Source organism: Meleagris gallopavo, chromosome 4, assembly GCF_905368555.1.
Source record: "Meleagris gallopavo chromosome 4, MGAL_WU_HG_1.1, whole genome shotgun sequence".
Lineage (NCBI taxonomy): Eukaryota > Metazoa > Chordata > Aves > Galliformes > Phasianidae > Meleagris > Meleagris gallopavo.
Genome location: NC_139407.1, coordinates 10065134 through 10079890, shown reverse-complemented (window position 1 = coordinate 10079890; position 14757 = coordinate 10065134). Strand labels below are relative to the sequence as shown.

The window sequence follows — 14757 nt, the reverse complement described above, 5'->3', positions numbered from 1 at the left end:
ATGTGTTGAACGCATGAATAAATTAGGAGTAAAATACACTGTGCATCCAGGTCTTGTATGCTATGCCTTTTTTTTTTTTTTTTTTTTTCCTCCACCAGTAGGAATATACTTTGCCTAAAAATGGTATTTTGGAATAATGAGATGAAAGGATAATGTATAATTAGTAAATATTGGGGAAAAATACAATGACAAAAGGATGAATTTTGAAAAGGAAAAATAAGCCGTGCAGAGTAAGTGCAGTAGTTTGTGAACAGTTAAAAGGAAAGCAGAAAGTCTGAATTGTCCTCTGATGTTCAAATAAGGTCTTGTTTTTACCTTTAAAGGAAGAAGAGTTTCAATGATAACAGTCAGTTTTTGGTATCCGTCATTCTTATGGTATCTATTAAAACTTCTTAGCACATTAATCACAATAATAGCAGAAATCATTTTGATGTGTATCTGTCTTTCTGTTGTTACAGTACTGGATACCAGTGTATTTACTATTCACCTGAAAACACAGCTAAGGCAAAAGAAGTTCTCAGCAACATCAATCATCTACAACCTCTCATATCAAGCCATGCAGACCTTCTGCTTAATTCTGCAAGCCAGCATTCTCCGGACAGCTTGAAGAATTCTTTAAAGATGCTTTCAGAAAAAGTAAGATTCAAATCTTTGCTGCAGTGGAAAATGGAATAACCAAGTCTGTAGCTACTGGGGCTTTTTTTTCCCAGCTTAAGTTGCCTTTCATAGCATTTAAAATAAGCTTCAAAATGTTGCCATCCCAAAAAAAACAAAGGGGGAAAAAATACATTATTTTGCCTTTCTGCAGGTATTCATGTAGAAAACTAATGGAATTTATAAGAGTTGGCATTATTTGAAAATATAATTGATGTGATTTCATGTGTCTTTGTTAGCCTCTTGTGGTCATGTAATAGGGTTTATCAAAAATAGATTATTGTAGATCATTTTGTGGGATGATAAACTGTAATATAATTTCTCTTTCTGTGACACTTCAACTGCCTATGGGAGTAGTTCAAGCTAGTGCACAAAGGTGAGAATAATAGCATGACCAGGAATGATGCACTTCGGAAGGATAAGTTGGAACTAAAAAGTCTACTTTAGTCATCCTCCTATTATTTTCTTCTGTAGCTGTAGGCACTTCCTCGTCGTAGGTTCTTTAGCTCTAAATTAAGGAAGATAATATTTTCCACCTGTCCCACAGAGGGATTTTGGAGATAAGCTGAAGTCTGCAAAGTACTTTCAAGCATATGTTTCTCTACAAAAAACGTTAAGTTTTTAAGTTATAGCTACAACTATAACCAATGGGGTTTTAAAATTTCCCTGTTGCTTCATGGGCCCTACCTTCTGTAATGTGATCTCAATATGACTTAATAGCACAGTCAATAATCATTTCAATGTATCTTCAACTACTGGGAAGTGACAACCCCTGTGGTCTGTTGAGCCGTTATCCCAGCAGTACGTTGTTCAATGTGAGAGTTTCAAATCTCCATACTGAGCTCAGCCACATACTGTGATGGCATTGCACTGGAGCCACGGGTGACAAATGTTGCTCTCGGTTATAGATGTGTAAATCCGCAGTAACTTTAGGAACAGTGGAGTTGCAGCAAATGTGAGGGATATATAGGAAAGGAGAACTTGGCCTGAAAATAAAAGAGAAGAATTCATTTCATTATACCCTTTGTGTACCTTTTACATGTAAGAAGGAAATTTTCTTTAAGTTACTTAAATTGATGACAGTTTTGAAGTTAAGAAGCTGTTTGAACAAGTTGGGGAAAAAAATATTTGCCCGGTAATTACATTTCTCAAATTTATTAAAAAGTGTGTCATTTTCAACTCAAGGCAATATTAAGCATCATGTAAAGACTGACTATTTCCAAACATTTGGTAGCAGTAAAATGTGAGTTACAGCCAAGTAATTTTATTAGAAATGGAAGGACTGGCTGCATGCATTGGAAGTGAAAATAATTTCACCGCTTATTTTATTGACCTTATTTTCTAATATTTCTATCGTGGTTTTACTTCTCCATATATGATTTGGAATTTACTGTACAGTTTTTTCTGAGACTGATCTTTTATCAGCACTTCCTGTTAATTGATTTAAAAAGCCATTAGCTGTTGACAAGTGTATCAGCATTTGCAGCTTGCAGAAGGTTTGATACATTCATTTTCCTGCTATGCCTATCTTTATTTACAGAAATACTCTTTAGTCAACTATCTAAAGGAACTTGAAAGTTTGCATTTCTTTGTATATACTTGTTTTGTGGCTTCAATAAAATTCTATAAATGGTGATGTTCTGCAAATTTGGCTGTATTTAACTGCAAGAAAATGTAGCTAAATGTTGATAGCTGTTAAACCAATGGAATCTTTGAATGGAATTTAATGACGGTAGAATTTTAGTTTCTATATGAAAAAACAGAGGCTCACTTCCATACCAACTTACTTTTCTAAAACACGTTCTTTTCTATGAAACATTTACATCTAAATTAAATTACTTAAACTTTTCAGAGAGTTACCTAATATGTATCACAGTCATAGGAGGCATTCGTGACTTAAAATTGTCCAGTGCTTACAACTTTCTGAAACTCAAAGCTTTTTTTTTGAATTTACCATTCCTGATACAGAAACCTGATACGATCTCAGACTGTGAGGGGGAAGGGAGATGCAAGACTTCAGCAAAACCATGGCATTGTCATTTCTAATGACAGATAAGTAGTTTGGGCTATTTTGACAGGAACTGTAGAATAGCCGCAAAAAGTAGCTCTACTGTTACTATGTGAGAGAAGGCAATTCTGCAGTTTTAACTTTACCTCATTTTTATAGAAGATTGATAATGGTTTGGCAGCAATAGTACTTAGACTGTGTTCTCTAAGTGTTTACTATTTGGAGGCTGGAAGTGCAAAAAACCAAAATTGTCGTATGGTTAATTTCAAGACTACAATGAGGCAGTCCTGAAGGTCTACAAATAAGAAAATTGTCTGTATTTAAGTAGCCTTTCCCTCAGGTACTAAATTAGTGAAGAGGTAAAATGGGTCTGATAAAATTGCCTGAGAGTTAAATAGTATTGATCATGCCTAATCACAGAAGAATCTCAAATTAAGCCCAGAACTCCTGATGCTAACTTAAAAAATCATGACTTCATGTTTCTAAGGTTGTTATTTTAAAACGTTTTGAGTTTTATTTGCAGCGAATTTTTATGCATTCTCTGTTCAGCTATTAGGGATCAAATGCTGAGAGACCTGTGACACTTCATTCTAGAGAAGAGAAGGCTGAGAAGAGATCTCAATGTTCTAAAATGCAGCAGTTAATCTTATGGGGATGGTATTTTTTCAATAACATCAACAATAGGACAAGGGAAATGTGCAGAAATTGGAACCCAGGCAGTTCCATATTAACAAAGGGGAGAACTTCTTAACTCGGAGTGATGAAGCCCTCAGACAAGCTGCTCAGAAAGGTTGTGGGGTCTCCTTCTCTGGAGATATTCAGAACACATCCATATACCTTCCTCAGTGACCTACTGTAGGGAAACTGCTGTAGCAGAGGGATTGGACTCAATAATCTCTAAAGGTTCCTTCCAACCCCTATGATTCTCTGATCAATAAAAGTTTTTTTTTTCTGAAAACAGTAGAAGAGCAGAAACTTCTCATGCAGGTGTTCAACCTCAGCAGCTAAAGCTTTAATTACATAAAACATTATCTCAGTTCTTTAGAGCATTGTGGTCTAAATGTCAGTTGGCTTAAGAGGGCTATAGAAGCAGGAAACCAAGGAAAAAGAATAGTTTGAGTAAAGGTACGTAAAAGTGAAGTAAATACTAGTCGAAAAGGACTGGATAAAACACTGGAAGCAGTGCAGAACTTGGGAGAAAGATTTCTGGGAAGATAGAGACTAACACTTAGAACTTAAGGGCATTTGTGTTCATTGAATCATCAAGTGGTTTGGGTTGGAAGGGACCTTTAAGATCATTCACTTCCAACCCCCCTGCTTTAGGCAGGGACACTTCCCACTAGATCAGGTTGCTCACAGCCCCATCCAGCCTGGCCTTGAATGCATCCACAACCTCACTGGGCTACTTGTTCCAGTGTCTCACCACTGACACGGTAAAGAATTTCTTACTAGTATCTTATTTAAATTCTCTTCAAGTTTAAAACTGTTTCCCCTCATCCTATTGCTCTTCTAAAAAGTCCCTTCCCAGCTTCCCTGTAGGCTCCCTTCAGGTTCTGGAAGGTTGCTATAAGCCCCATGTCTTTCTTGTGTTGGGTGCTCGAGAAATGGATGCAGTACTCCAGGTGCGGTCTCACGAGAGTAGAGTGGAGGGGCAGAATCACCTCCTTCGACCTGCTGGTCACTCTTCTCATGATGCAACCCAAAACATGTTTGGCCTTCTGGGTTGCCAGCTCGTGTTGAGTGTTCCTTCGACCAATGCCCTCAAATCCTTCTCCTGTTCTTTTCTTTTGTTTGGTTTTGTTTTTTTTTTCTTGGCTCTCTCTTCTGGACTTTGCATAAGAAGCATGAAAGAGCTGAAGGAAGCTTAGCCAGGCAATCTTTATTTCTACTATTTCCTAGCTCTGTGTAACTGCTTGTTTAGGCTCATCACTCTATAGGCATATGCTTTCTGTGTGGTTGTTTATTTACGAATGTGTGTCTGAAGCTGTACATGACAGTCCAGTAAATAGGAAATCAACTAAATCCTACTGATAGGGTAAATAAATTCAAATAATTATTTGTGTGGAGTAGAAGGAAAGAAAAACAGTATTTCATTGTCTCCTGTGAACCAAAGCCCCTGACCAGAGATAGAAGGTACAGCAGCCTGGTTGGGCTGTGGTAAATTGGCAGGGTGCATGCTGTCCCATCTCAGACAGATTAAGTCTGATGACGATTGCTGGAGTAACTAAAATTGACTCCTCCAGCTGTCTCTGTGCTTTGCTTGTGATTGCTGCCACATGATGAAAAGGAATGTGTGCTTGTGCCTCACCCTCTCTGGTTCAATTGGTTGCATCAGCTGATGATGTGAATGGGCCAGCACCCTTCAGAGAAATAGTGGAAACAGGGCCCTATATGTATGACAGCAGGAGGTGAGTGTGCATGGCAAACGCTGAGTGTGGGGGACCAGCGCTCTTTAAAAGGCAGTTCTTGAAGGTTGTCAGTCTAAACTAAAAGTTGAGAGTCACAGTCTTATACCAGGATAAAAAAAAAAAGTTGACCAAGAGCACACCCAATTGCTTGTGGGGGTAAGATCTGTTTCGTGCTTTTCTGCTTGCCTTCATTGTACTGAAGATATGTAAAAAGTCATGCAGTAAGGATTTTCCATACTAGTTGACACAAATCTAATTCTAGAGATGTAGCATGTTGTAATAATTTGATCTGCAATCCTATCTTAATTTTTAAAACCTTTTTATTATGGGGTCTCCAAAAGTCTGAATTAATCTGTCTAAGATATCGCACTTCATATTGCAACTTGATTGTAACTTGAGAATGACTTAGAAAATAACAGTTAGGTGGTTTATGCTGTTATACAGAGACAGAGGCTGGAGATGCTGAAGACCGTATGCAGATGGGATGTTATCGTTTTTACTTTTTTTGTTGTTGTGGTAGAAGGAAATAATGCAGGGAGATTGGAAGTTTTTAAAAATAAGATAAACTTCAAGCTGTTACAGTCAAAAAGAACTTAAAAATGTTAGACTGATTGTCAATAAGTAACATCTTATTTTTATAATAATAACAACTATATAATATAATAATTATGTAATAATCTTATATAATAAGTAACATCTTATTATATTGAGTCTGGAAAAATTACTTCAGGGGTTCCTTTCTTTCTTCAGAAGTCTGGACTGATACCTATAGGTATCACAAGTTGTACTTGGAAACACGGCTTTTGCAGGTACTTGAATTTCAACAGTGTAGAGTGGAGTGTTTCTTATTTGAGATCTCAGCCCAAGGAGGTTGTGGATGCCCCATCTCTGGAGGCATTCAAGGCCACGCTGGATGTGACTCTAGGCAGCCCAATCTGATGGTTGACGACCCTGCACAAAGCAGGGGAGTTGAAACTCAATGATCATTGTGGTCTTTTTCAACCCATTTTAATGATTTAATGGTTTGTTAGTCAGATTTTGTCTAACATCTGTAAATGACTGAGAAGTAGTTGGATACTCTTAGAGCTGGTCTCGTTGCTACAGGCAAAATTTGAAGCTTAAATAAAGCAGGATTGTATGAAAAGGTGGTAATTTCTAATACAGATACTTTACTGTTGTGTTAGTCAATTCTCAGAGCAATAAGATTGTGATGTCATAGAAACTCTTGAATTGTTCCTTATTTTTTTGCTGTTTTTTGCTTTCTGTTCCTTGGACTGACCAGAAGCACAAACTTCCCTATGTAAGCATAATTCACTGTTGTAATTGCTTTTGATGCTCTGTTACATTATTTGTCCTAACCTTGTATTCATTTTTGTTTCGTTTATCTCTAGACAGAGTTGTTTGTGCATGCATTTAAGGATCAGCTGGTCAGAAGTGCCCTTTTAGCACTATATACAGCCCGACCTGGCTGTGTCCTCAAGAAACCAGCTGTGCCTAGAAACAGTGCAGAAGAGGGGGATGACCTAAAGCATCAGGATCATCCATCTCAGGTTAAAAGACAGGACTCTATACCCCATCATTCTGAGTATGATGAGGAAGAGTGGGTAAGTAGCTGGAATGCTTCTGGTTGGTATTAAATCCCAAAACCTAAAAACAAGCATAAACAAATGGAAGCCCTAGTAAGTTTGTCACACTTCATTGGGGAAGTAATTCAAAAGCATTAAATAATATTTTTCAAATATATTTTGAGTTACTAGAATTTAAAAATGGTATACTTCCCTAAAACTAACTTAAATGAGTTTCCTAACTGCAGTGTGCGTCAGTGCAACAGCTTAAAGGAGCAAGTAATAGTGACGATGATTAATATCTTTTTGTCTAAACAGAAGAATAAGTGTTATTTACTTTTACTTGAGTTCTTTCTCTTGATTAGGCAGGTTTAAGGAGGTTGAAAAGGCATGACTGATGTCGGGATTTTTTTTGGCCAAGACTGAGCATAAATAGTTTCAACGTGCATGAGTTAAGTCTTAGCAAAACAGAGAGGTTTTCTCATTGACTTTGTTCCTAGAAGATATCTGAGATTGCATAAAACAAATCAAACATGGGTTTTAGATTTTAGCATTCTTGGTATGTCTTTCAAAGATGTATATTATTTGTGGCTGAGACTTTGTAAATTAAATAATTTGGTAGATGTGTTCACAAAAGATCTGCTGCTTTGTTATATATACTCCCAACTCCAGTTATTTTTACTAGGTTCAGGTTCATACTGTATTCAGTTCATCACTGTATTCTCATAAATATAAAGGATTCAGACATATTAATCTATGTTGTAAATAATTAATAACTGTGAGCTATAGTACCTACACTGGAATGGTATCTTTTATCCATACCATAAATAAGAGAAGAAGAATGTGACTTGAAGAGAAAAGACAATTATCTCTGTGCCCATTCATTAGGAAGACATGAGAATTAAACAATAAATAACCAACTCATTCTTTCATTTCCCTACAGACTTTAAAACATTGAATTCATTTTTCATTGTTTTTTTTCCCCAATCTGGCTGCTAGAACTGTCTCTCTTTACTTGAAATTTAAACCAAAATGTTTGATTGCAGCTGCCGAGGCATTCGGTAAAATAAATATCACAATACATTTGACAAAAGGGAGAATGGAAATTTTTGTGCAAATTGTATTTTAATGTACTAATTCTGCTGTTGCAGAGAAGCTAGCTGAACTATATGTTATTACTGATTTTTTTATTGATATTTTTCTGCCTGATATTTGCACCTAATTACTAAATCACAGAAATGCATTAGTGTATAGCACTGGGATTTTTTTTCTTGCTGAATTAGTAAAATGACCTGCTTGGTTAAATTTAAGTACGTCCCTAGATATTTTCTGAGTTTATAAACTGGGTCTGAGTCGATATCAAACATTATGAATCTTAAAGAAATGTTGTCTTTTTTCTAGATTTGAAGATCAGGCATTAGGCTTCCATTTATTTCTTTATTAAAATGCAGCTAATTAATAATGTGAGTTTTAGCGATCAAGCTGACATTATTGTGTTGGAAATAGTAAGAATAATCACATACAAAATTTGAAAAAAAATACTTAATGTACTCTGAAAGCCAGCTATAAAAGAAGAAAATTATTTGTTTGCAGGGTACTGTGTTCTCCGTTGTTGCTTTTTTGTCCCCATTATTACCTGGAGTTGTTTTTGTACCTCAGGTTTCTATTTTGCAGTTGTCCAAAATCTAAATCATGTCCAACAACACTTTGAACTGACCCCATTCCATCTTCTTTCAAAGACTGTAATATCCCACAAACATCGCAAAAGTGAATTCAAAGCGCAATACTAAAACAACTTGTGAAGATCTCCTCCTTCCCAGACATCCAAATGTATCTTAAGGAATAGTTCCCAGTTTCTTAACTGTGCACAGTGCCCTTTCATTGTGTGAGTGGTGTTTCCCAGAAAACCTTCCTCTTCTCTGTAGCATTGCCGTGCTGTACCTGTGCTTTGATATCAAGTACAGGTATTGATCCCAGTGTAGCTGACAGCAGTCTGGATTGAGCTGTTTATATTGTGCGCTGTATGTAGGCAGTAGTACAGCGGTGCTGTTGAAGGAAAAATATTTAACTTGAGAGTATTAGATTGCCTCTGGATAGATACTCTCCTCTTCTCTTGCCAGCTGCTTCTGCTATCCCAGAACCTGGGAGGGAACAGAGCATGTTGTCATGCATTATACAAGAAAAGGTAGGCACATTGCCCCTTGGAGCTGTTTCTGCTCTACATTTCTGACGGACTACCTAACATGACTGGAGCTGCAAAGACCATAAAATATAATTTCCAATAAATTATTTACAAATATTGGGATGATATTCAGATATAGTTCTGAAGTACTGACCCATGTATGATACTTTCCATTCCAAAGCACTGTCGTAGTACGCCAGCATTTTAATCATGAACGTTAGTTAAAATATTGGCTTTATCTATCAGCACACCTCTAAAGGGCTTTAATATAATATACGGATATGAACCCAAATTGCATCTCAAAAACACAGTCTCCATAGCACTGAGTGATGATGTTTCTGCATCAAGACTCTGCCCAAATAAAGTGTGCAACAGTAGTCTTGTACGTGGAAGGGCACATCTCAGTGTCAACATGCCGTTGATTTATCCCAGTCTGCTTTATCCCGGCACAGTCAAGCCTTGTTGCACATTTTTTTTCCCTGTCAGTAGTTTGACTTCTGAGTTTAAAGAGGCAGAAATGAATGAGCCAGAAACCTTATTTCTCTTGGTTCTTGACACCGCAGGAGTAAACACCCAGTTAGCTCTGTGACAGCTGGTGGGAAAACTGCTGTCAGGGAAGAAGCATCCCGTTGAAGAACCTAGGGTCTCAGCACTTTGGTGTATGAAGAAATAACAATTATTTTCTTCTCCTTCCTAACTTCACGCAGAAGGCTTATAAGACAGATTGTGTATGTTTTGTTTTAATCTGCCACGTGCTGCAAAATGATCATTTGTGACGCATTTTATAGGCAAACGGAAAATAAATTGCTTAAGAATATGCAAGGTGAGTGGAAGGTATGCTAGGCTACAGGAAAACACGTGAAAGGTGAGGGAGAAGGAAGAATGTGAAATTTGTGTTTTATGTCTCATGTAAAAGAGCAAGGAGTCATTTGATTTTCATTGATTGGAGAGAACAATTTTACTCAAGATGTGTTCTTTACAATGAGGCCATATTTGATGTAGACAGTATAATATCATCACAAATGATAGACACATCTGCATATGTCTATGTCTGCATATAGTGATAACTTTGAATTGTAAGAACCTTGTATGTGGAGAAAAAGAGCTCTGGGACAACAAGCTTTTGCTCTGTTTCACTTGCTCTCTTGTAAAATGGCCAGATGTGTGATAATAAAAGTGAGCTTTCTGTCAACAGATGTTTATGAATTTTACTTCTAAACCCTCAGGGAATGTTTGTGTGAATATTCTATAGACATCATCTTAATGCTAGGTTAAAAGTTGGTTTACATGGAGAAGTGTTCATTCCTAAATGAACTAAAGCACTTACTTGTGTTGCTTGTGCAGTAACTCCGGATGCTTATTAAGAACTTAGCACTGTTTGTGTTAAGACTGAGCTGCCCCAGCAGAGGGAGGAAAGGGAAATTGTGTTCCTGCAGCTGTGCTGAATAACTTGAGTTCATATACCTTAGCAACTTCAGTGATGATAAAGACTGATGCTCTCTGCCACTCTCCAGTAAAACTTGCAGCTCTTTTGAGCTTGGATTTTTACTGTTTGCAACATTTCATTACTCTTCACCTGTTTTCCCAAAACTACTGCTTGTGGTGGCTGGAAAACAATCATTTCATCCATACTGTGAGCATTTTTCAGGAATATTTTAGGTACATGCATGAGGGCTAAATTCATGAAAGAATCTCTACCTGTTCTCTGTTTTTGGCTTTTAATTGCATCTGTGCATGTGAGTTTCAGGTAGTCACGTATTTAAGAGCATATTTCATGTGTACAAGTGCAGATATTTCCACTTGTTGCATTGCACATGCAGTACTTCTCAAAAATGTATTTGTGGATTAAATACAGTTTATTGCCACTTGTACATCAGCTCACTCACCCTTGCAGCAGCCCTACAAATTCCTTCTGAGTTTTCCTCTGAATTCTGAGCTTGGAGAGCAAGGATCTGTGTTGCCATGTGTTTCCAGCAACTAGATGCTTCTCTATCTGTAGATTTGCGTCGTGTCCCTCAAGGCAGAATGCCCATTTGTCACAGGGTGTGTGTACCCTCAAGTGGAGGGAATGTAGAAAGGTGAGATCCCTCTGCTGGTGTCAGAGATTGGCCTAGGAATTGTGACATGTAATTGGAAGTAAATCTTAAATGAATTTGCCTTAGTAGTAGTTCTTTCTTTGCTCTCACCCAACTTTCAAGTGTTACCACTTATATGGAACTATGATATTTCTTCGAGTTTTCAGTTGCTTTCTTTGCCCTTCTCTCACGCTGTCTTTTTGCAGCTCGGTTTTTGTGTCTTAAAGCCTGATGTGTACCTTAAACTTTTAGTTATTGTAAAGAAGAAAAGAGTATTGATAGTGTATTTCCATTCTTAACCATCAAGCAAGCTGATTGCTCTGTATCAGCATCAGAATGACTCATCTGTACATGTGTTGTTTCGGGTTTTTCTTTTTTTTTTCTCTTTGACTATTAGTCTTGTGTGCAATTTCATTTCTTGCATGGCTCCTGTTAGTAGTCTATGTGCGAGAGCTTTGATTTCTGCACCATCCAGCACATGATGGGACCCTGCCTGTATCTATTCTATAGCAACTCTTTCTCTCCCTCCACATTCTCTCCTTTTTTTCTGCTTATACAGATTTTGTTCTGCAACACTTATTTCTGGATTTCTCGTATTTATTACAAACTCAGTGGACAATTCATGATTGCAGCCTTTGTGAGAGGTGCAGGACAAAACTGAAATTACCTCAGATGATACCTCAAATGTGTCATGACAGCAAATTGTTAGTTTTAATCTTTTAATTTTACATCTGTATTAACAGACTATGTCATGTGAGAAAATAGAGGATATGTTAAATTATTAAAAAGAGGTTGTCAAGTACCATGGCGGGATATCTAGTTGCACACAGGATTTGATTTGTCAAGGTCTTACGTCTCTATACCCTTAGCATATAATGTCAAACAGCCAATCTGCCCATTTACCTGTGATTGAACCTAAAACAGATAACTTCGCATTCATTTTCATACAGAATTTGAACTATGTTTCTTTTAATATAAAAAAAAAAAAAAGCAACATGATTACAGTTGTCATTCAGTCCATGAAAAAGTCTTAAACTTCCTGTAGAATGAGAAAAATGGTAATATGCTAACACGTAATATTTGTGTAAATTGTCTCCATTTTAATGTTTTGATAAGAAGTTGGTTTTGTCTCTTTATCCTTCTTCAGTAATGTGCAGTGATTATATTATGCTTTTTTCAGGACAGGGTGTGGGCCAATGTGGGGAAGAGTTTAAACTGTGTTATTGCCATGGTGGACAAACTGCTTGAAAAAGACAACAGTGGCAACGTTAAAGACGGTGAAATTGACCCCTCAGCAGCAGATTGCAAGCATGCAGGCAGTAAGCAACTTTTTGGTGTGATTTTTTTGTTTGTTTGTTTGTTTTCTTTTTTTTTTCCTTTTTTTTTTTTAACCATTGATTAGTGTAAATACAAATGGGAAAAAAAAAAAACACAGAAAAATGAGATAAAGGAGTCAATAGTATCTTTGAGATTGCTGACAGAAAAGGTTTGCCTAGTCATAGCTTTCAATGGTGGTAGTCTGGTTTATCCAATTGCAGGTACAAGCTTTTATCAACAGAAGTAGCTTTTTTCAAAGAAGTTTTCTACATTCTTCAGACCTTTAGATAAGAATATATAAAAATCTTAACGGTGAGGTAGTTCTAATAGTCAGCTTGAAACAATCCTTAGAAAATGAACTCATCCACACTGATTTTGTTTAAAAGGACAAAATTCATTTTTCTTGTGCCTAACTCTTCTCCTCCTGGTGTTAACTTATTTTTCTACTACTAGCTGAAACTCAGGATGCCAATTAACTCTGTTTTGCAGATGAAGCTGTAGTGTACTGACATAAGTTTCCGTTTCTTACAGTATGTTTGTACTGTCGCATGTGCTGTTTTTTTCTGTACTCCAATTGTTAAAAGTACTTTTCACTAAGGAATAAAATTTGAGATTGATATTTTAATCCAGTCTTCAAAAAGTATGATTTAGGATTATTCTTCATTTTTTTTATTCCTTCTGTTCATACAAGCAAAAACTGTTAGCAACGTGAATGTTTACTAGTTTTCCCTCACTATTTTTGACTTCTTGAAAATCTCTGTTTTTCAGTATAAGGCATGAAATGTTCTTAACACCGTTTGAATTTCACTGCAGTTGTAAAAAAAAAAAAAACAAAAAAAAACCAGTATTCTTAGCTTTGAATCAGGCTCATACCCTACACAGGCAAATTAAATATTCATTGAAATGTTTAGCTCTCAAAATAAAAAACCCTTACATTTCCTTTTAAGTATTATAATAATTCATCAAATAGAATGAGGAATACCTCTTGGTAAGCAATAATGATGATTGTAATGGTTAGAAAATTATACTGTGTTTTGTTCAACTAAGAAGTTGCCTTCTGGAGATGACATAGGCTTATAGTACTGGGGTAAATTCTTCTTATAAACTTCTCACATTTCAGGGTCTTCTCTATGCCTCTTGAATTAGTACCAGTGCCCTTATGTGACAGTGGAGTCGGTGCATCTGTTGAGTTGCGTGGAGTGTTTTGCAACACTTGAACACGTGCACACTGTAGGAGATTTGTGGGGGGACTTCTTCATCCTTGACCTCTTCACAAAAGCATGATTTTATGTTTTATTACTCTCTGCATCTCATTCAAGTTTGACATGAAGAAGCACCTACATACAGTGGAGATACTGTGTTTGGGGTTGAAAATAAATTAAACCTTAGCTGTCCTCATTTTATATTTGAAGACTAGTTGCAGCGGTTCATAACGTTCTCTTATATATAAAGTAAGAGTTCTAAAATATTGGAATTTTATACTGCATTCAATTCACAAGCAACACGCACATGAGAAGTATGCAATATCATGTGCATATATATTGTACCATAATATGAGCATAATCAGGTTGAGTAATCCCGAATGTATGGGCACAGATAGATCTTTGAATCTGAAACTGCTTCAGTGCTGGAGCTGATCCTATGAGAAGTTGTGCTGCTGTTTGTAAGAAGAATGGGAAATACCCGAAACTTGATCAAATTTTTGAAAAATGCACTTTAAAGTATGGGATAGAATGTTTCTTTATATTAGTGAACCTGCCTGTTACAATACAGAATTTTGTATAGCATTTAACAAACAAAGAAGAGTGCTAAGAATACATCATGCATTCATTTTAGATGGTAGAAAAAGTTCTGAAGGTAATTAGATATTTTTGAGCAATAGCATATTCCTGTAACTACAGATGTTATCATTAAATGTATTTGAAGCTTGTGAGGATAGGTTTGTATTTGCAGTGTCAATATTGGCATTGAATGATCTTATTCTTTTTTTTTCCCCAAAATGGCTGTATTTGTAGTATGGAATCTTTTTAATCAGAAATGCTTGTGGCACCATTTTCTTGTAGTCAGCTTTCAATATGAGTTATACCTTTCTTAACCTAACTTTTCATGCAGTCTGACTTTTGAGTTTACTCTTAAGACTGAATTTGAGTTATCGCTTACCAAGGTAACATGCTGTGATTTCATTACTTGCAGGATTATGATTTCTCTGCGGGATAAATCAGGAAGAGTGGATAGATTTTAAAAGAGAACTTTTTAGCTTTTTTTAACTCAAGACTGTTTTTCTTTGGAGAATTACTTGACAACATTGAATTCTCTTTATTTTCATCTTATCGTTTTTCATAGAGTCAGAATGTGAAAGCGTGTTCTGGAGAATTAGAGATGCCAGTAAAATGCAATAGTTAGTTCTAGATGTCTGTGTTTATCTGTGGTGGTGTGAGCTGCTCTTTGTACTCCTCCATCCGAACTGTCAAATTCAACTTCTCTTCCACTGGCTCTGTGTGAGTACTTCCTAATCTGCCACATACAAAATTAACCTAATTACCTCAAA

The 14757-nt window shown here is 36.5% G+C and overlaps 1 protein-coding gene across 7 annotated transcripts in view; it reads left to right on the top strand.

The window, feature by feature from the left end:
- INPP4B (inositol polyphosphate-4-phosphatase type II B) overlaps positions 1-14757 on the top strand; it is a 304378-nt gene that overhangs the window by 204146 nt on the left and 85475 nt on the right. For all 7 annotated transcript variants that reach the window (XM_085222120.1, XM_085222121.1, XM_085222119.1 and 4 more), the window contains 3 exons: positions 459-636; positions 6462-6674; positions 12073-12211. In XM_085222120.1, the coding sequence (XP_085078246.1) occupies positions 459-636; positions 6462-6674; positions 12073-12211 (530 nt within the window). The remainder of the gene's footprint in view (positions 1-458; positions 637-6461; positions 6675-12072; positions 12212-14757) is intronic.